Source organism: Trachypithecus francoisi, unplaced genomic scaffold (assembly GCF_009764315.1).
Source record: "Trachypithecus francoisi isolate TF-2019V2 unplaced genomic scaffold, Tfra_2.0 Lachesis_group11, whole genome shotgun sequence".
Lineage (NCBI taxonomy): Eukaryota > Metazoa > Chordata > Mammalia > Primates > Cercopithecidae > Trachypithecus > Trachypithecus francoisi.
This window is the reverse complement of record NW_022681456.1, coordinates 78,116,468-78,136,855: the sequence shown is the minus strand read 5'-3', so window position 1 is coordinate 78,136,855 and position 20,388 is coordinate 78,116,468. Positions and strand designations below refer to the sequence as shown.

The following is a 20,388-nucleotide window of genomic DNA, read 5'->3' as shown; positions in this document are numbered from 1 at the left end:
AAAAAAGAGGGACTAACAAATGTTTCTCTCTATGCCTCAGGTTCCATCTCTTCCAAGAAGGGCGAGCCTGCCTTTTGTCTCTGGTATAAATGCCACTTTTCCCAGAGACCTTGACCAAGCTGGATAGTGCCTTAAAGATGAGAACCCCAAATCAGGAACAAAGATTAGGGTTAGAGCAATAAAAAGGGAGGAAACCGTGTGTGCCTACTGTGTGCAAGGCACTTTTTAAAATATAACTTCCGTTTTTTCGTAAGATGGAATTACATATTTTTTGTCTTTGTCTTCCCTTTTTGTGGAGAATGGGGTCTCGCTATATTTCCTAGGCAGGTCTGGAACTCCTGGACTCATGCTATCCTCCAGCCTATGCCTCCCTACCTGCTGGGATTACAGGCGTGAACCACCGCGCCTAGCGGAATTGGAATTACATATGTTTAAATAGTGGAGAAAGGAAGTGAAGCATTGAGCCAGGATTCAAACTTTTGTCCGCCAGATTCCGAAGTCCTTGCTCCTTTTCCCATTGTGTCACTCTTAGAGCCTAAGAAACGTCTTAGAGCCTAAGTGCATGCTCCTCAGCCAAGTTAAGAAAAATTAGGGCCCTGTGCGCCCTCTAGTGGTGGATCTTTCCCCCTGCAGAGCCAACTATCTCCAAGGTTCCTTTAATACCTGAAATTCGCCTCCTTCGCGGCGCACGAGTCTCTGATCCCGATTGGCTGGGCAGGGCAGGCGGCGGGACGCAGGGCGCGCCCGGGCGGTGCTGATTGGCCGGAGGAGGCCAGCCGGGGGAAACTTCCGGGAATGGCCGCACTCCCGCGTTCCACCAGGCAGCATCCGGCGGCCGCGCAGCCTGCGGCTCCCCCTGCGGGCTGCTCAGCGGCGTGCACAGTCCTGCCGGCTGGCTGGGTGGGTGGTGGGCGACGGGCAGGGGAGGGCATGGAGCGAGTCCCGGGTTGTCGAGATGAGGGTTCGGGAAGGTCTGGCCAGTAGGATTCTACTCCCTGGCTCTGCACCGGGTTCCCTACTCCTGTCTCCGTCGGCTCCGCCACTTCAGGGCTTGAGACTAAAAGAGCATCCCGGCAGGGGGCCTTCCAGCCCCAAAGCAGCCTGTCCAGAGACCCCCAAATTCTGATCTTGAAGTTGGAGGCCTCCAGGGATGTTCTTTTTAAATCTTTTAGAAGCGTTAGAGGGGTTGAGGCTGCCTGACCCTGGCCTAATGGGGTAGGTAGGCCTTGGGAAGTGGAGCATGGGGGCAAAGGATTCAAGCATTGAGCCTTCATCCTTTATTCCCCATCCAGTGGGGTGACGAGGCTCGGGCAGCATGACGACGGAGACCTTTGTGAAGGATATCAAACCTGGGCTCAAGAATCTGAACCTCATCTTCATTGTGCTGGAGACAGGTGTCTATACTGGGGTGGCGGGTTGGCGGGATTGGGGTGGGGGGCAGGAGGGGAAGAACGCTGTCTGCTTTATCAGCTTGCTATGGGGATGGCAAGGCAAGCTGCAAGACACTCCTCACTCCCAATCTCTCTCTTCGACCCTGGGACAGAAAGTTGCAGTCAGGTATAGGGTAGCTAGAACTCTTGCCAGATCTAGACCTCCTGTGCCACAGGCCTCTTTCCACTCAGGGCCCTCTCCATGGTGCTGGCCCCTGAACTCCCACCTCCACCCCCACCACCACCCCTTCCACAATCCCAACCCCTTATGCCCCAGGGATTTGGTCTTTCCCCTGCTTGTACACCTTTTCCCTCATTCCACCAATATCTACATCTCATCCTTCTGACAGCTACCACCCCATTTATATGACCATCCTCCCACCTCGATTTATCTGTTCTGTTCAGGCCGAGTGACCAAGACAAAGGACGGGCATGAGGTTCGGACCTGCAAAGTGGCGGACAAAACAGGCAGCATCAATATCTCTGTCTGGGACGATGTCGGCAATCTGATCCAGCCTGGGGACATTATCCGGCTCACCAAAGGGTAAGCCAGCTGGTGACTTCTGGCCTTCCAAAGGCAACAACAATCAAGATGGGGTTAACAGTCGCTATAACACTTCTGAGTACTCTGAATTTTGCTTGTTTTGCTCCCGTAGGTACGCTTCAGTTTTCAAAGGTTGTCTGACACTATATACTGGCCGTGGGGGTGATCTGCAGAAGATTGGAGAGTAAGTGCTGTCTTGGGGATTGGGACCAAGAAGCACCAGGGCAAAGGGGTTTGCAAGGAGGCAGCATAGGGTGTGTACTCCAAACCTTATTTCTGGACTTTCTCTGTTGTTGTTGTTTTTCTTGAGAGACAGTCTCTGTCGCCCAGGCTGGAGTGCAGTGGCATGATCCCAGCTCACGGTAGCCTTGACCTCCCAGGGTCAGGTGATCCTCCCACATCAGCCTCCCAAGTAGCTGAGACTACAGGCGTGCTTCACCACACCCAGCTAATTTTTTTGTATTTTTTATAGAGACGGGGTTTCGCCATGTTGCCCAGGCTGGTCCCAAACTCATGGGCTAAAGCGATCCTCCCGCTTCTGCCTCCCAAAGTGCTATGATTACAGATGTGAGTGACCAGGTCCAACCTATCGGGACTTTTCTGAGGCTTCCAGCAGTGGCCCAGAGGATGAATCCAAGGCTTTAGCTACTTTCTCCCCTTGCAGATTCTGTATGGTTTATTCTGAGGTTCCTAACTTCAGTGAGCCAAATCCAGAGTACAGCACCCAGCAGGCACCCAACAAGGCGGTGAGTCCTGTGGCACAATGGTGGGAAAGGAGGGCAGATCAAGACAAGAAGCATGGGAGGGAGCAGGATCTGAATACGTAATCTGTGCCTTCAGGTGCAGAATGACAGCAACTCTTCAGCTTCCCAGCCTACCACTGGACCCTCTGCTGCTTCTCCAGGTAAATCTGTTCCCTTCCACCACTGGTCCTCCTAACTCTCCCACTCTGCTCAGCCTAGAAAGATGCATTTCCCTCATTCCTTTTCCAAAGCTCTCTTTTCTCAGTATATCCTCCTTCACCCAATTCTCCCAGACCCCTCTTTTTTTTTTTTTTTTTGAGACTAAGTCTCGCTCTTGTCAACCAGGCTGGAGTGCAATGGCGCAATCTCAGCTTACTGCAGCCTCCACCTCAAGTGATTCTCCTGCCTCAACCTCCCAAGTAGCTGGGATTACAGGCACCTGCCACCATGCCCGGCTAATTTTTTTTTTTTTAAGACAGAGTCTATGTCACCCAGGCTGGAGTGCAATTACGTGACCTTGGCTCACTGCAACCTCCGCCTCCCGGGTTCAAGCAATTCTCCTGCCTCAGCCCTCCTGAGTAGCTGGGATTACAGGCACCTGCCATCATGCCTGGCTAATTTTTGTAGAGACAGGGTTTCACCATGATGGCCAGGCTGGTTTTGAACTCCTGACCTCAGGTGATCTGCCCGCCTCGGCCTCCCAAAGTGCTGGGATTACATGCGTGAGCACCACACCCAGCCATGGGCTGCAGATATCTTAGTCCAGTGGAGCAGCAGGGTTCAGTAGAGATATGGTTTAAGAACCACTGGGTTGGCCAGGCGCAGTGGCTCACGCCTGTAATCCCAGCACTTTGGGAGGCCAAGGCAGGCAGATCACCTGAGGTCAGGAGTTCAAGACCAGCCATGGCCAACGTGGCGAAACCCCATCTCTATTAAAAATACAAAAATTAGCCAGATGTGGTGGCAGGGCCTGTAATCCCAGCTACTTGGGAGGCTGAGGCAGGAGAATGGCTTGAACCTGGGAAGCGGAGGTTGCAGTGAGCTGAGATCGTGCCACTGCACTCCAGCCTGGGCAACAGTGAGACTGTTTCTCAAAAAAAAAAAAAAAAAAAAAAGAACCACTAGGCTATAACTTCCAATGCTATTTAGGGTTCATAGTGCCCTACTGTATGCAAGAAGCAAGCCTATGCCTTCATGTAACAAATGTTTCTAGAGCACTTTCTATTTGCCACAGAATAAAACACGCTACCTTTAGGGGCTTGTGGTTTATACAGGAGAGAGAGAATGATTATAATATGCCATGGTTAAGTTCAATGGTAGTGGTATGTCCAGAATTATGAGAGCTCAAAGAAATCATCCCACACACCTGGCTTCAGTCAAACATTGAAAATTTAAGCCAGATGCAGTGGTACACACCCATCGTCCTAGCTACTTGGGAGGCTGAGGCAGGAGCATTGCTTGAGCAAGGAGTTTGAGGCTGCAGTGAGCTATGATCACACCACTGCACTCCAGCCTGGGTGACAAACTGAGACCTCATCTCTAAAACAGTAAAAATTTAAAAATAAAAATTTATATACACAAAAATGTGACTTGTTATTATCTTTGGTGGGTAAGATTATGTGTAATAATGTTTTCACTTATGCTTATCTGTATTTTCTAAAATGAACATTATCATTATGGTACATACATACACACCTTTTTTTTTAAGTGCCTCATATTTTAACGCACAGATTTCAGGCCCTTCCCCTTGCCATGCTTCTTCAGTTTTATAATCACTTTTGGTAAAAGGGCTTTTGTTGTTGTTGTTGTTGTTTAATTCAGATGGAGTCTCGCACTGTCGCCAGGGCTGGAGTGCAATGGCGCAATCTTGGCTCACTGCAACCTCGCCTCCCAGGTTTAGGCGACTCTCCTGCCTCAGCCTCCTGAGTAGCTGGGATTACAGGCGCCCGCCACCACACCCAGCTAATTTTTTGTATTTTCAGTAGAGACGGGGTTTCACTATGTTGGCCAGGCTGGTCTCGAATGCCTGACCGCGTGATCCCCCGACCTCAGCCTCTCAAAGTACTGAGATTACAGGCGTGAGCCACTGCGCCTGGCCCAGTAAAGGGGCATTTTTGTCAGAGATCCTTGAGCCTAGAACTAAACAGCTAGTTCTAGGTCTGATTCCCAATAATAGTGAGATAAATACAAGAGAAAAATATCATACCGAGGTTCATGTAGCAACTTCCCAAATGATCATGTGAGTCTTCTCTGGAGCTCCGTTCATATTCACAGCCCACAGTCTTTTGCATTTGGTCCAATTGGCATTAAGACCGCAGTTGTGCATGGTGAAGACTGTGCCACTCTTTGGGGCATGGAGGCAGGCCTTGAGATGGACCCCTCTCCTATGTTAACTAATTCCTTTGTTTCTTCTCCTCCCACAACTAGCCTCTGAGAGCCAGAATGGGAATGGACTGAGTGCCCCAACAGGTCCTGGTGGTGGTCCACATCCCCCTCATACTCCCTCCCACCCGCCCAGCACCCGAATCACTCGAAGCCAGCCCAACCACACACCTGCAGGCCCACCTGGCCCTTCCAGCAACCCTGTTAGTAACGGCAAAGAAACCCGGAGGAGCAGCAAAAGATAGCATGACATTCTTTCTTCCTGCCACCAACCACATCCCAAGTGTCTCCTGGAGAGCAAGATAGCCTTCCACTGGCTGGCTGGTGTAGCAGTATTTTAGCCACTGAACTTCAGTGGAGGGGTGGTGAGCAGTGTTCTTATCCACCCTAATCTCATACTCCCTCATTGTCCAGCTGAACTAGCTGTCCCCTGGGAGTCAGGACCCTCTGCCTGCTCTCTGGCAGTTACTGGCTGGGCGCGGTGGCTCACGCCTGTAATCCCAGCACTTTGGGAGGCCGAGGTGGGTGGATCACCTGAGGTCGGGAGTTCGAGACCAGCCTGACCAACATGGAGAAACCCCATCTCTACTAAAAGTACAAAATTAGCCAGGCATGGTGGTGCATGCCTGTAATCCCAGCTACTCGGGAGGCTGAGGCAGGAGACTTGCTTGAACCCGGGAGGCGGAGGTTATGGTGAGCCGAAATTGCACCATTGCACTCCAGCCTGGGCGACAAGAGAGAAATTCCCGTCTCAAAAAAAAAAAAGAAAAAAAAAAAGAAGAGAAAGAAAGAAATGGCAGTTACCATCTGTTTCTTCTGTATGAGACATGGGAGTCTAACTGAAATCTCTCCTTCCTAATAAATGTTACCACTCTACTCTGTGTTGGACTCCTTTGCTTTTTGTGGGAAAAGGAAGAGGTTAGCAACTAGGCATTTGGGAAGGTGGGGTGTCTCTAGAAGGTGGAAGGAAGATAGGTTACAGGTAAGGAGGCCCAGGCAAAGCAGACCTGCCCCTTTAAGGTAGTGTCCCTCCCCTACCCCCTCCCTGCAGGTGACCCTTGCCCGCCTGCCTGCCTACCCCCCCAGCTGGAACCAAGAAGGCTGTGTCCCCCTTCCTCTGGGTGTCCTTGTCTCCTGCGATCAGGTAATGCCAACCTCAACCCCCTGGACCAGTCACCCCTATCAGACTTTGCTTGCCTGATTTTAGGCCAGGTCAGACATCAGAGGGGAGCCCAGATCCTTGTTTCCTCTTCCCCCATAGGGCTTCCCCTTTCTTGGTCATTGATCCCTAGAGCTCTGGCTCTTTCTCTTCTTGGGGTGAGAAATTGCTAAGAACAGTTTATTTCCCATGCATGCATCTGGGCTTGCCACTGATCTGCCTTTTCCCCCTCCTCCCCAGGTTAGGGACACCTGGGTCCAACCTTCCCAAGGAATATGGGGATGGGGGTTGGAGATGAAGTTTAGTGCCAGATGTAAGGTAGGTGGGGTGGAAGTACATGCGGGAAAGGGCTAACATGGTACTAACTGTGTTAAGGATGGGGTGAATTATTTAAGAGGAAAAAGACTAGGCCCAGGTTCTCCTTAGCCATGTGGCTTTCCCAGGGCAGAGGGTGGCCCCTCCCTACTCAGGGGCCCAGCAGAGACTGACCTTTGACCCCCACCCCAGAGACCAGTGAACCATTAACTCCTCTCTTATGTGAGCCTTCACACACTGGCCCCACCCCTGACCCCGCCCCAAGGCAGGTGGGCTAGGAGGGGGTGCGTGTCCATCTCAGCCTTCTAAGTGACGTGGCCTCCAATCCACCTGGACACCTGGAGGCTAAGCCTGGATTCCCCCCTCCCTGACTCAGGAACTGCTTAACATCAACGGCAAGGTCTAACAAGGGACCTGAGGTGACAGCTCTTGCATTGCCAGTAGGGGTGAGGCCCTGGGGATTGAGGGGGGATAAAGAGGTGGTGCAAAGTTAAGGGGTGGGGTTTAGGGGACAAGGAATGGACAGTCAGCTCTGGATGAAGTATGGGGAGAGCTCCGAGTCAGGGAAGTGCTCTAGGAACCGGCAAACAAGAGGCTGCTCCCAAAGAAGGCAGTGTGAAGGGAGAAAGAAGGCTGCAGTAGGGGCTGCTGCTGGACTCGGTGGGGAACAGGTGTAAGGAGCTCTGGCTCCCCCATGGACTCGTGCTGGAGAGCAGAGCAGCAACTCCAGCCCATTTGTTCTTCTTCCAGGGCACAGTCCTCAGGATGTTTCGGGGAGAATAGGAGCCAGAACCTGAGACCCTAAGCCATTCCCCTCACCAATGATGGGGTCCCCAGTGAGTCATCTGCTGGCTGGCTTCTGTGTGTGGGTCGTCTTGGGCTGGGTAGGGGGCTCAGTCCCCAACCTGGGCCCTGCTGAGCAGGAGCAGAACCATTACCTGGCCCAGCTGTTTGGCCTGTATGGAGAGAATGGGACGCTGACTGCAGGGGGCTTGGCGCGGCTTCTCCACAGCCTGGGGCTAGGCCGAGTTCAGGGGCTTCGCCTGGGACAGCATGGACCTCTGACTGGACGGGCTGCACCCCCAGCTGCAGACAATTCCACGCACAGGTACTGACCCCTTCCTCCACTCCACAGGGCCACATCCCCCAGGTTCTCTCAGTGCTTGCTCCCAGTTGCCTCGTTCTGGCTTCCTCACGAGATGCCTGGAGTTACAAATTCTTCAGAACCCAGCTCCTTGGTATCTCTTCAATACCTCTCATGCCTCTATTGCCTTCTCTCTCTTTTTGAGACGGGGGGGGTCGCATTTTGTCACCCAGGCTGAAGTGCAGTGACATATTCACGGCTCACTGCAACCTCCGCCTTCCAGGCTGAAGCCATCCTCCCTCCTCAGCCTCCTGAGCAGCTGGGACCACAGGCACACACCACCACTCTCGGCTAATTTTTACAATTTTTTGTAGAGACAGGGTTTCGCCATGTTGCCCAGGCTGTTCTCAAACTCCTGGGCTCAGCTCAGCGATCTGCCTGCCTCAGCTTCCCAAAGTGCTGGGACTACAGATGGGAGCCACCACCCTAGACCTCTATTGCCTTCTAATTCTCTCCTCCTCCAAATCTCTAAGCCCTTAAATTTCTTGCTCTTCGTATCACTGTTCAGTGTCTCTGGGCTAATTTGGCTCCAAATTCGTAGCCCTTTCTTTTTCTTTTTTTTCTTTTTTTTTTTTGAGATGGAGTTTTGCTCTTGTTGCCCAGGCTGGAGTGCAGTGGCGCTATCTCGGCTCACCGCAACCTCTGCCTCCCAGGTTTAAGCAATTCTCCTGCCTCAGCCTCCCTGGTAGTTGGGATTACAGGCATGTGCACCACACCCAGCTAATTTTGTATTTTTAGTAGAGACGGGGTTTCTCCATATTGGTCAGGCTGGTCTCGAAGTCCCGACCTCAGGTGATCTGCCCGCCTTGGCCTCCCAAAGTGCTGGGATTACAGGCATGAGCCACCGCACCTGGCAGCCCTTTCTGTTTTCTATTTTTTTTTTTTTTTTGAGACAGAGTCTCGCTCTGTCGCCCAGGCTGGAGTGCAGTGGTGTGATCTTGGCTCACTGTAACCTCCACCTCCCGGGTTCAAGCAGTTCTCCTGCCTCAGCCTCCTGAGTAGCTGGGATTACAGGCACACGCCACCATGCCTGGCTAATTTTTGTAATTTTAGTAGAGATGGGGTTTCACCATATTGGTCAGGCTGGTCTCGAACTCCCGACCTCAGGTGATCCACCCACCTCAGCCTCCCAGAATGCTGGGATTACAGGTGTGAGCCACCGTGCCCAGCCGTTCGTAGCCCTTTTGGTTGTCCTCCTTTTTTTTTTTTTTTTTTTGAGACGGAGTTTCGCTCTTTTTGCCCAGGCTGGAGTGCAATGGCGCAATCTCAGCTCACCACAACCTCCGCCTCCCGGGTTCAAGCGATTCTCCTGCCTCAGCCTCCCGAGTAGCTGGAATTATAGGCATGCACCACCACCCCAGCTAATTTTGTATTTTTAGTAGAGATGGGGTTTCTCCATGTTGGTCAGGCTGGTCTCGAACTCCCGACCTCATGTGATCCGCCCACCTTGGCCTCCCAAAGTGCTGGGATTACAGGTGTGAGCCACTGCGCCCGGCTCGTTGTCCTTCTTTTTTCTGTCCCCCCAGTGGCAGAAAATGGACAACTCTCAGATCTTCCTAAGAATGACATTCCATGGTTTCTGGGTCCCAGGATCTCCCATCAGTGGCTAGTTCCCCCTTTCCCCCCAAACTCCCTGGGAGCCTCTCAAAGCGGGTTGATAGAGAACACAAGAGAGGCTGACTTGCTGTCTCATCCATTCCAGGCCGCAGAACCCTGAGCTGAGTGTGGATGTCTGGGCAGGGATGCCTCTGGGTCCCTCAGGGTGGGGTGACCTGGAAGAGTCAAAGGCCCCTCACCTACCCCGTGGGCCAGCCCCCTCGGGCCTGGACCTCTTTCACAGGCTTCTGCTGCTGGACCACTCATTGGCTGACCACCTGAATGAGGATGTGAGTCTGATGGTCTCTAAAGGGTTAGGAGCCACGGGATTAGATGGCCTGAAGTGTTTAAATAATCAGTTTTTTTTGTTTTAGTTTTAAATCCCAACATGGGCCAGGTGTGGTGGCTCATGCCTGTAATCCCAACACTTTGGGAGGCCGAGGTGAGTGGATCACCTGAGGTCAGGAGTTTGAGACCAGCCTGGCCAACATGGTGAAACCCCATCTCTACTAAAAAATACAAAAATTAGCCAGGCGTGGTAACGGGTGCCTGTAATCCTAGCTAGTTGGGAGGCTGAGGTGAGAAAATCGCTTGAACCTGGGAGGCGGAGGTTGCAGTGAGCCGAGATGGTGCCATTTGCACTCCAGCCTGGGCAACAAGAGGGAAACTCCGTCTAAAAAAAAAAAAATAGCTGGGCACGGTGGCACATGCCTGTAATCCCAGCTACTCAGGAGGCTGAGGCAGGAGAATTGCTTGAACCCTGGAGGCAGAGATTGCAGTAAGCCGAGATCGCACTATTGCACTCCAGCCTGGGTGACAGAGTGAGACTGTCTCAAAAAAAAAAAAAAAAAAATTCCATTGTGGTCTTAGGGGATGCTATTTCAACAGTGAACTATGTTCCCTCTGGGATCAGAGCAGGTGAGCCCATATCCAGAGCTCCAAGACTCAGTTTAGGGGAATAGATGGCAAAGCAGAGAATCTAGAGAAGCAGCCCAGGGTAGGATCTGGATGGTCACCTGGAGAGGAGAACTGCAGGGAATGGATAGCTGTCTTCATCCAGAAAGACAGATAATATGTTCTACTTACACCAGAGGGCAGACAAAGCTGCCTAACCCTGATGGAGGTCCAGTGAGTGCCCTATCGCAGGAAGCATTCAAGCTGAGGCCGGATGAACATCGGACAGGGCTGTTGAGAGGGAGGTTAGATGGCATTTTAGGGTCTTTTCCCTTTTAAGATTCTGGCATGGAGAGCTCTAGTTTTCCAACCAGCTTCATTTGTCAAATCAATGAAATGAATGAAATGATCAGGGTTTTGGGGGGGAAATGATGACAATGCTCACTAGCACCCAGTTTGCATCGAATTGAATACCTGCATTTGACTGAATATTTACTAATAATTAATACACGTTGATTATAAGTACCCTTGGCCCCAGTCCCCAAGACACCTGCCGGTAGGAGCAAAGGGGACCCTGGGAGAGACCCAGGAGTCTATGCAATGGAAGGACAGCTGTTAAATATCTTTTTTTTTTTTTTTGAGGCAGGGTGTGACTCTGTCACCCAGGCTGGAGTGCAATGGTGCGATCTCGGCTCACTGCAACCTCCACCTCCTGGGTTAAAGCAATTCTCCTGCCTCAGCCTCCCAAGTAGCTGGGATTATAGGTGTTCACTACCATCCCCAGCTAATTTTTTTTTTTTTTTTTTTTTTGAGATGGAGTCTCACTCTGTCGCCCAGGCCGGAGTGCACTGGTGTGATCTCAGCTCACTGCAACCTCTGCCTCCTGGGTTCAAGTGATTCTCCTGTCTCAGCCTCCTGAGTAGCTGGGATCACAGGCGCACACCACCATGCCCAGCTATTTTTTTGTACTTTAGTAGAGATGGGGTTTCACCATGTTGCCCAGGCTGGTCTCGAACTCCTGAGCTCAGGCAATCCACCTGCCTCAGGCTCCCACAGTGCTGGGATTACAGGCCTGAGCCACCGCACCCGGCTCATCCCCAGCTAATTTTTGTATTTTTAGTAGAGACAGGGTTTCACCATGTTGGCCAGGTTGGTCTAGAACTGCTGACCTCAGGTGACCCACCCGCCTGGGCCTCTCAAGTGCTGGGATTACAGGTGTGAGCCACTGCACCTGGCCAAGTGTTAAAGATCTGAGTCATAGTTCCTGGTGATTCTCCAACGTATGAACCTCAACTCCCCTAGTGTCTGAACGGCTCCCAGCTGCTGGTCAATTTTGGCCTGAGTCCCGCTGCTCCTCTGACCCCTCGTCAGTTTGCTCTGCTGTGCCCAGCCCTGCTTTATCAGATCGACAGCCGCGTCTGCATCGGAGCTCCGGCCCCTGCACCCCCAGGGGATCTACTATCTGGTCAGCAAGTAGGAGTGGGTGGGGGGCTCCCTGAATCCTGGAAGTGGGGCCCATGCCAAGAAAGGAGGCTCACTGGGGTCCTGCCTCTCCTTGTAGTGTTCTCTCTGCCCCACCTTACATGTGGGACTCTCCTCCTGCCCTGGCCTAACTTCAGCCCGATTCTCCCCAGCCCTGCTTCAGAGTGCCCTGGCAGTCCTGTTGCTCAGCCTCCCTTCTCCCCTATCCCTGCTGCTGCTGCGGCTCCTGGAACCTCGTCTACTGCGGCCCTTGCTGGGCTTCCTGGGGGCCCTGGCCGTGGGCACTCTTTGTGGGGATGCACTGCTACACCTGCTACCGCATGTATGTGAAGCCCCTTCTTTGAACCCCTGGCCTCCATGGATCTAAGGTGTCCCCAGCCATAGGACATCCCCTCCCCCTTTCCATCAGCTCCCACATCCTACTCCTGGATCCTGGCTTCAGCTCACGGCTGCCTTCAAGTAGAGCATTCTGCAAAGGCTTGCCACCCCCCCACACAAGGGGATGTTGTTGGGTATAGGGGCTTCCAGGGTCTGCCCTGACCTTCTCTCTGTCAGGCACAAGGAGAGCGGCACACAGGACCTGGTGGACTACCAGAGGAGGACCTGGGCCCGGGGCTGTCAGTGCTCGGAGGCCTCTTCCTGCTCTTTGTGCTCGAGAACATACTGGGGCTTTTGCGGCACCGAGGGCTCAGGCCAGTGAGTGATACCCTTTTCTCCTCCTTCTGCTGAAACCAGAGTCCCAGTCAAGAACTGGGCCTGGCTGGGCGTGGTGGCTCACGCCTGTAATCCCAGCACTTTGGGAGGCCGAGGCGGGCAGATCACAAGGTTAGGAGTTCGAGACCAGCCTGACCAACACGGTGAAACCCCGTCTCTACTAAAAATACAAAATTAGCCAGGCGTGGTGGCGCATGCCTGTAATCCCAGCTACTCAGGAGGCTGAGGCAGGAGAATCGCTTGAACTCGGGAGGTGGAGGTTGCAGTGAGCCAAGATGGCACCATTGCACTTCAGCCCAGGTGACAGAGTGAGACTCTGTCTCAAAAAAAAAAAAAAAAGAACTGGGTCAAAAAGCCAAGAGAGGAGCAGTGTGTGCTCCTGGATCTCCGATATTTGCCTGGTGTGCAGGACCTATCGGCTAACAGGGAGTGGGCAGGGGCTCCTTAAGCACAGACCCAGGACTTCTGGCCAAATGGCATCCTCTTCTGAGCTCAAGTCAATAAGAAACAGAGGGAGGTGCCAACCTGGGAAGAAGGTAGAGGCCAAAGAACATCCCAGGTGCCAGAGGTGGAACCAGGTGTTCATTTTCCCAGCTTGTGGCCTGGCTTTCCCTTAGTCCCTGGCTCTGCTGCCTCCTCCACTAGGAGGGATACCCTCCTATTTCAGAGATGCTGCAGGCGAAAACGAAGGGATCTCGAAACACGAAACCTGGACCCGGAGAATGGCAATGGGATGGCCCTTCAGCCCCTACAGGCAGCTCCAGGTGACTAGAGGTGAACATTTGAAGAGTAGGTTCCAAGCTCACAGTCCTTACTTGCAGCCACCAACACTGTCCTGTGGTTCTTCCCGCAGAGCTAGGGGCTCAAGGCCAGAGGGAGCAGAACAGCCAGCACCCACCAGCCCCAGCCCCTCCTGGGCACCAAGGCCACAGTCATGGGCACCAGGGTGGCGCTGATATCACGTGGATGGTCCTCCTGGGAGATGGTCTACACAACCTCACTGATGGGCTGGCCATAGGTGTGAGGGGTGGGAATGGAGGGAAGCAGGTCCAAGGGGAGGCCAGGGTTCCTAGTTATCAGCTGGGGCTAGGAGAGGGCCCTGAAGAAAATGGGGAGAGGACGGGAGGACCACAGAACACAGGAGCCTGCTTCTGAGGAGACATTTCTTCTGGACTGACAACTTCCAACCCTGTTGGCCCCAGGTGCTGCCTTCTCTGATGGCTTCTCCAGTGGCCTCAGTACCACCTTAGCGGTCTTCTGCCACGAGCTGCCCCATGAACTGGGTAGGAATGGCAGGAGCAGGGCGGGGTGGACTCCAGAAAGGAGACAGCTCCAAGGGGTAGAGCTTGGAGGCTGGCAGGTGGCATGGATGAGGGGCACCCCAGCTTACTCCCTCCCATCTTGTCCTCTGTCTCCAACAGGTGACTTTGCCATGCTGCTCCGGTCAGGGCTGTCCTTTCGGCGGCTGCTGCTGCTGAGCCTTGTGTCTGGAGCCCTGGGACTGGGGGGTGCAGTCCTGGGGGTGGGGCTCAGCCTGGGCCCTGTCCCCCTCACTCCCTGGGTGTTTGGGGTCACTGCTGGGGTCTTCCTCTATGTGGCCCTTGTGGACATGGTGAGAGATGTCGGGTAGAGCAGAGAAAACAAGGGCAGTGGGGAGGTGGGAGGGGAGGAGAAGGAGGTAGCAGTCCCTCCGCCTCTACCATTAGCTCCTGGAAGGGCGTCAGACCACAGGCCCGCAAAAGTCTGAGAAACAAGAGACTGAGGTGTTTGGGTGGGGGCTGCTGATGCTTTTTGACACCCTTCCTCTGGTGTTGAGAGGTCAGGGGCAAGGCCAGAATCCTGACATCCTCTTTTTCTTTCAGCTACCAGCCCTGCTTCGTCCTCCGGAGTCCATGCCTACGCCCCATGTGCTCCTGCAGGGGCTGGGGCTGCTGCTGGGGGGCGGCCTCATGCTTGCCATAGCCCTGCTGGAGGAGCGGCTACTGCCCGTGACCACTGAGGGCTGATGGGGCCAGTGGAAAGGGGTCAGGTTGCCCTTCCTTCCCCCCAACCACAGGAATGGAGGCGGGACACAGGGCCAGTAGGAGCAACAGGATTTTAATAAACAGAACCCATCCCAAAGCCATGACTACGACAGTTGTACTTGCACCAAAACAGCATAGAAAACCAGAGTGTGGTGGGAGGACCCGAAGCCGGTTGGGGGAGGATGTGAGTAGGGGCCTGGAGGGCGCAGGGTCATTAATCTGCGGGGAGAGCATTGTGCTTTAGCCCAGGTAGGGGAGGGGTGGGGCAAATGCACCGAGGTCCCCACTTTTTCCTGCTGCCCTCGGCACCCTGGGGATGCAGGCATCTGGGCACATCTGCCCCTTATTGCTGCCCACCAGCGTTAAACGCCCCTGATCCCAACACTAGCACCACAGGTGGTTCCGGGGCAGGGAGAGGCAGGAATGGGAAAATTGCTTAGAGAAAGATTCCACTAGAATCCAGTGAATTGTGCTCAGTTCTCTTTACTTCCTACAACCGAGTACATGGGTCACAGGGTAGAGGGTGCAACAGGACATGGAACATGCCCCTCCGTGCCCCCCAACACACACCTGCACACAGGATGGTGGTGTCTGCAGCATCACAGGTCATGCAGGGCTTGGGGAAGGGGAGGTTCACACACACATAGATGCCCACAGCGGGTACCAGACAGAGAACACCCCTGAATATACACAGCTGTACATGGGGAACCCCCAGGTCCCCACCCCAACCCTCTCCCCTGTCTTGCTGTCCCCCTCAGGGGAACTATATTGCTTTGAGAGAGCTACCCCAGGGGCTGCTCTGCCAGGCACCCTCCCATCCCACCCACACCCATTTTGGCACATCTGCAAGACACAGCAGCGAGAGTAGGCACCCTCCCTTCCCAGGCTTCTGTGGCCTGGAGCTGGGGAAGGGGGTAGGAGACTTCATCCTCCATCCTCCCCTAACCCTTCCCAAACCCCTGCCAAACCCACTCCAGTCAGAACCCACCCCCACCCCCCAAACACACATACAAAGCTGAGCTATCCAGGAACACAAGGGAAACAAGGAGATTGTCCAGGGTGGGAGCGGAGGCAGCGGGGGAAGAAGACTGGAAGCAGAGACCTCCCCCACTGTGGGGGGGCAGACTGGCACAACAGCTACTTTAGTGCAATTGGAGAGGGTGCCCAGAGTGAGGGGTGGAGAAGGGAGGGAAGGCGCTCCCCAACTTCCCTGGGGGCAAAGTCAGGCTTCCAGATTCCCCAGGGAAAGGGCCTAGCAGGAGTGGGTGAGGGCCAAGGTGGATCCTCTGGTCACCCACCACCCTCTGCCCTCCCAAATGCAGTGACAGTGTCCCCCTCACACCTAAGTGGGCAACAGCAGCCTTGGAGTCAGTACCTTCAAGTAATTCAAAGAGCAGACCCTCCGCACCCCAGCTTCACCCCATCTCTGGGATTTGGTCGCTTCTCTAGGGGTTGGGTTGGGAGGAGGGAGCCCCCAAGGCAGACCCTTCCCTCTCTACCTCCCACTTCCCAGACCACTGGGCTTGGTCCTCAAAGATTCCTCACCTCTGCCCTTGCCCCACCTGGGTCAAGGCTGCAGAAGGCTGGAGCCACCACAATTAGAGGGGAAGGGGCTGCTTTGTTCCTTATCCCTCCTTCTTAAAAGGTAGGGTTCAAACTAGGCGGGATGGGGGCCCATACTGGTTTGCCCCAGGAGTAGGGTTTCTGGGCTAGGGTCTGTAAGGCTATTTTCCTTTGCGGTGGGAAGGGGAGGTAGGGGATGAACACTGGGTATGGGAAGTGGGTGAGAAATGGCTGAGAGGGAAGGAGGAAGGGGCCTCCCCGCTGGAGCAGTCACTGGAGTCATTCAGACAAAAACACTCACGTGCATAAGATACACAGCGTGCAAACTCAGCCCTGCCAGCCTGGCCCCAATCCCACCTCTCAGGACCCCTTCCAAGACCCTGGAGGAGGTTTTGGGGGTATAGCTGTAGAACCGTTCACTCTGGCCCCATCCACCCCACCCCCAGCCTCTTCTCCCCTTCTAGGTCCAGGGAGTAAGAAGGTGCTCGGGTGGGCAGACAGTGGTGGAAACAGTATTGAGTTTTCCTTTGGTTACATATTGAAGGCAAAGGTGAGCTGGACTTACAGTCAAAACGGATAGGGGTGAGGAAGGAAGAGGGGCCATGGCTGGGGTTGGAGAGGGAGGTAGGCCCTCCTCAGCCCCTCCACCCCAAGAAACACGTCTACGTGGGGTGGCAGTCCCTCAGTCTCATCTCTCCCACCCCCCACAGCACCAAACAAAAGGAGAAGCCCCCTCCCCCAGGGGCTGCTCCCCACCCCAACCTGGGCTGTACATTCAGTGGTTTTCAGCAGTCCTATGGCTCAGGGGGCCACGGGGCGGGGGAGGTGGCCCGTCAGTCTCAGTGGACAGTGGCAGTGACCCGGGTCTGCTGGTCCTTCCTGGGACCCACAGTTTGTGCCATTCGTTTTTCTGAAGGATATAGTACATGACCCTACTAGAGCCACCGCCCAATCAGAAATAGCTCCCCAAAAATCAGAAACTAAAAACTGGCTCTTTCCATCTCACCCTCTGATTCACACGTCTGTTTCCCTGTCTCCTATGTCGTCCTCGCTCTGTTTCCTTTGCTGGGACCTGGGGCTGCTCCCAGGGTCCTCGCTTAAAATAGGCCTTTTCACAAAAGTGCTTATTACTTGAAGCAAGTGCTTTAGAGCTGCGGTGGGGAGAGGGGGAAGGGGGAGGGCAAAGGGAAGGCGCTGTTCCCTCCCCACCCTCTCCCATGAAGATTGGGGGGCATTCTGCCTGTTTTACTTCTCCACACCCGTTTAAGTCAAAGAGGTTAAAAAAAAACTTAACATTAAAATAAATATGCAGTGGCCATGAGAATGGTCAAAATGCTTCAAAAAACACTAGGGCTGGGGAGCCCAGGGTGGGGCATGGGGTTTCCTTTGGCATAAGGAGAGGAGGCTGTTTGTCCCCCAGGCTTCCTCACAGCCACGTATGGAGGGATAGAGGACTCCCCACCACCTCCCAGCACTGCTGACAGTGTGCTGAGGGCAGCAGGGAGCAGACAGCCCCCAGAAATCTCATCTAGCAAGACAACGGGGCTCCTGACAGACACTCAGATGCTTCCCGCCATCGCCAAACGTCGCAAAAGGAGAACACGACTCACACTCGGCAAGTTCTCTCTGGAGGACCCATCTCCTCACTCCCCTTGCCCCCCACCACCTAATTCCCAGCACCAAGATGAGAAGGAGGGGGTGGAATGGGAAGATTTCAGGAGAGAGAATTGAAGGGAAGGCAAGCTTTGCAGAGCCAGCAGGGTTGGGGATGGGGGCTGCAGCCCTTAAGAGAGGTCACATTGATTGTCATATAGGGGAGGACACGGTGTGGAGGGAGGTGGGCAAGAGGGGCGTCACAAGGCCCTTTGGCTTTGAAAATAAAAATAAAAACTAAAAGCTGTACAATCCTTCTCATCAATAATGGTCATTTGGAAGCCTTGAAATGATTTAGGAACTGAGGGTTGGGAGAAGCAAGACACAGAGACAGGGGATCAAAAGGGACCATGGAAAGATAAGGACTTGGACACACCCCAGGCTTCTGGAAACCAGCATGAGGTATGGTTAAGGGTATCCATTGGGGAGGGAGGGGGTCCCTGGGACGCCCCCCTCCCCTCAGCCCACCCTTGACAAGGATGGCAAGACATTCAGGGTATACAACTAAAAGATGGGTAAGACTGTGAATAAAGCAAACTTGGGTAGGGAAGGGAGGCTGAAGGATCCCCTTAGGGGGAGACCCTGTACTGTGTAAACGAAGCCTGTCCAGTTCTCAGGGGACAATACTGATGGCAGCCAAACTGGGCGAGGATGCACTGTGGGGGCGGAGGGGGCATGACCTCTATTCAAGTTCTGTGTCTTGGCCCCTGGCTGAGGTATTGAGTGTGAGGAAGGGAACGCTGGGCTGCAGGAGTGGGTCCAACTGTCCAGGAGGCTGCACTAGGAGATGGGTGGACAGAGCACTTAAAGGGACCAGGGCCAAATTCAATGCTACATTTAGAGAGAAAACTGCCCCCTCTTCACTCCAGCCCAGTTTGGCTTTTGGGGTGCGACTTTTAGAAATCTTACCAATGCAGCCCCTAGCTCAATCCCATCTTTCCTCCCTGCTGGGAAGGCAGGGTCCAAGCCCCAGTACCTATTCATCTCTCTCTAGGTCAGAGCTTCTTCCTCACACTGGAGGGGAAGCCTGGGTCCCGAGTAGCCACGGTCCCTTGTCGGCCCTGCCCCTCCTACCATCTTTGGCTTCAGATCAGGAGTGACTGGGGCAGTGGATACTCTCGGACATAACGGAAGGTGGAGGCAGATCGGGAGCACAGATAAACTATGGGCTTGGGAGCACAGGAGGAAGAACATGGTCCCTCCCTCCATATACATGCAAACACATGCCTGAAACACAGTGGACATACTAGGGCTGTGGTTTTGAAATGGGCAGGAAATTAATTTGTTTCTTCCCCTAAAGGATAAAACGTTTACTTAAAAATTCATGACAAGCCTCAAAGTTCAAGGAAAGGAGAGCCAGGGCAGGAATGACCACAGGCTCTGCCCTCCCAAAAGAAGATAAAAGAAAGAAGCAAGGTTAAAGTGCGTGGTTAGGGGCCAGGCTAGGACTGGGAGGGAAGGGGAGGGGGCAGGCTGTGGGGGCAGAACCAGCCCTTGATTTGCATATGAGGAGCCAGGGGAGAGTGCAGGATTGGGGCCCAGGTACAGTAGTTGCTGCTTCAAGTGTTTTGCATTTGAACTTTAGGGGTGATAGGGTACAGAAGTGGGGAAAAAGCTCCAGGCCCCAGTGCTAAATATCCTCCCCCCTCATCCTCTAGCTGCCCCTGAAGGGGGAGGGGGACACCCCCAGAGTGCTCACACAGTACCAGAAATTAAGGCTTCTCACTGCTGCGGGGATGGAGGGACCGGCCGAGCAGGGAGGCAGTGATGGGTATGGAAGAAGAGGGGATCTGCCTGGCAGCAGGGGCAGGGGAGAAGAGGGACACAGAGAGGAGTCCCCAGGGAAGAGTCAGGGGAGCTGGCAGCAGAAAGAGGGAACCAAGAGATGGAGTCAAAGAATGGGGGAGCCAGGCATTTAGCAATTATTTTGGGACACTTGGCAGAAGGGGTCGCCCTGGGGGTACCAAGGGCCTGGGGTGCTCCCTGTCAGTCCCAGACCCCTGCCAGGCCAAGATGGTGTGGCAAAGGGGTGAGCAGCTGCTCCCCAGGGCTTCCTTCCCGTCCGCCCCCTCCACCCAGTCGTGTTCTCCTTTAAAGTGCCCTAAATGTTTAGACTTTTTCTAAATAAATAGAATTAGATATCAAGCCACCGGCGGGGGAGGGACACTGGAGGGGGCTACTCAGAGTAGCAGCCGTCTAACCCAATGGCGCCAGGCCGCTCCTGGCTATAGGGGCAGGAGGCCCCATGGGGCAGGGCGCCGCAGCCACCCACCGTCTTGGCAGCTGCAATGCTGCAGTTCTTGAGCAGGCTGAAGCTGAAAGGACTGACGGCATCCTTAGGTGGGAAAGGCTTCATGGTGGAAAGGATCAAGGCCAGGCAGTCTGCCACATCTTTGTTGGGGGCACAGGCCAGTGCTGGGGTGTGACCTGCAGGGCCAAGGGGGAGCTGAGGCACAGAGTCCTGTATCCCAGCCAGCCTCCCCCAAGTCCTGAAGTCTTTTCTCTGTGGAGGGAGCCAAGGCAGGCAGGTACCCAGCAGGGGCAGAATCCAAGGGTGATGAGGGCCCAGGAAGGCTGACAGACAGATTCTCTGAGTACGGGCTAAAGGGTGGGCATGGGAATCAAAGCCCGGTGTGTGGAGTCCTCCTGACCCTGCAGGCTCCCCTCTGAAACTCCAGAGTACTGGTGTGGGCTCCCTACTCTGAAGAGTTCCCTTGGGAAGAAAATCCCATGTAAAACAAGATT

At 54.1% G+C, this 20,388-nt stretch overlaps 3 protein-coding genes across 12 annotated transcripts in view; 2 read left to right on the top strand and 1 right to left on the bottom strand.

The window, feature by feature from the left end:
* Window positions 1-745: 745 nt before the first annotated feature.
* On the top strand, window positions 746-5,980 carry NABP2 (nucleic acid binding protein 2). Of its 2 annotated transcripts, none has more exons than XM_033221699.1 (7): window positions 746-900; window positions 1,293-1,394; window positions 1,836-1,974; window positions 2,087-2,158; window positions 2,639-2,717; window positions 2,815-2,878; window positions 5,145-5,980. In XM_033221699.1, exons 2-7 carry the CDS (start codon window positions 1,316-1,318, stop codon window positions 5,342-5,344), a joined length of 633 nt encoding a protein of 210 aa, XP_033077590.1. In that variant the 5' UTR covers window positions 746-900; window positions 1,293-1,315; the 3' UTR covers window positions 5,345-5,980. The 2 variants fall into 2 exon arrangements, with proteins under 2 accessions (XP_033077590.1, XP_033077589.1); XM_033221698.1 differs by having other exon boundaries at window positions 2,639-2,720.
* A 148-nt stretch (window positions 5,981-6,128) lies between these two features.
* Window positions 6,129-14,750, top strand: SLC39A5 (solute carrier family 39 member 5). Of its 7 annotated transcripts, none has more exons than XM_033221694.1 (13): window positions 6,136-6,243; window positions 6,499-6,576; window positions 6,950-6,992; window positions 7,324-7,681; window positions 9,420-9,603; window positions 11,510-11,672; window positions 11,842-12,011; window positions 12,245-12,385; window positions 13,071-13,167; window positions 13,257-13,421; window positions 13,606-13,686; window positions 13,825-14,015; window positions 14,266-14,750. In XM_033221694.1, the coding sequence occupies exons 4-13, from the start codon at window positions 7,395-7,397 to the stop codon at window positions 14,407-14,409; spliced, it is 1,623 nt and encodes a 540-aa protein (XP_033077585.1). In that variant the 5' UTR covers window positions 6,136-6,243; window positions 6,499-6,576; window positions 6,950-6,992; window positions 7,324-7,394; the 3' UTR covers window positions 14,410-14,750. The 7 variants fall into 7 exon arrangements, with proteins under 7 accessions (XP_033077581.1, XP_033077585.1, XP_033077583.1 ...); XM_033221692.1 differs by having other exon boundaries at window positions 6,950-7,019; XM_033221693.1 differs by having other exon boundaries at window positions 6,182-6,243; window positions 6,361-6,576; window positions 6,950-7,019.
* ANKRD52 (ankyrin repeat domain 52) overlaps window positions 14,485-20,388 on the bottom strand; it is a 21,454-nt gene continuing 15,550 nt past the window's right edge. Inside the window, exon 28 of one of the 3 annotated variants that reach the window (XM_033221687.1) lies at window positions 14,485-20,070. In XM_033221687.1, the coding sequence (XP_033077578.1) occupies window positions 19,820-20,070 (251 nt within the window). In that variant the 3' untranslated portion in view covers window positions 14,485-19,819. The other 2 variants (XM_033221688.1, XM_033221689.1) reach the window with 2 other exon arrangements.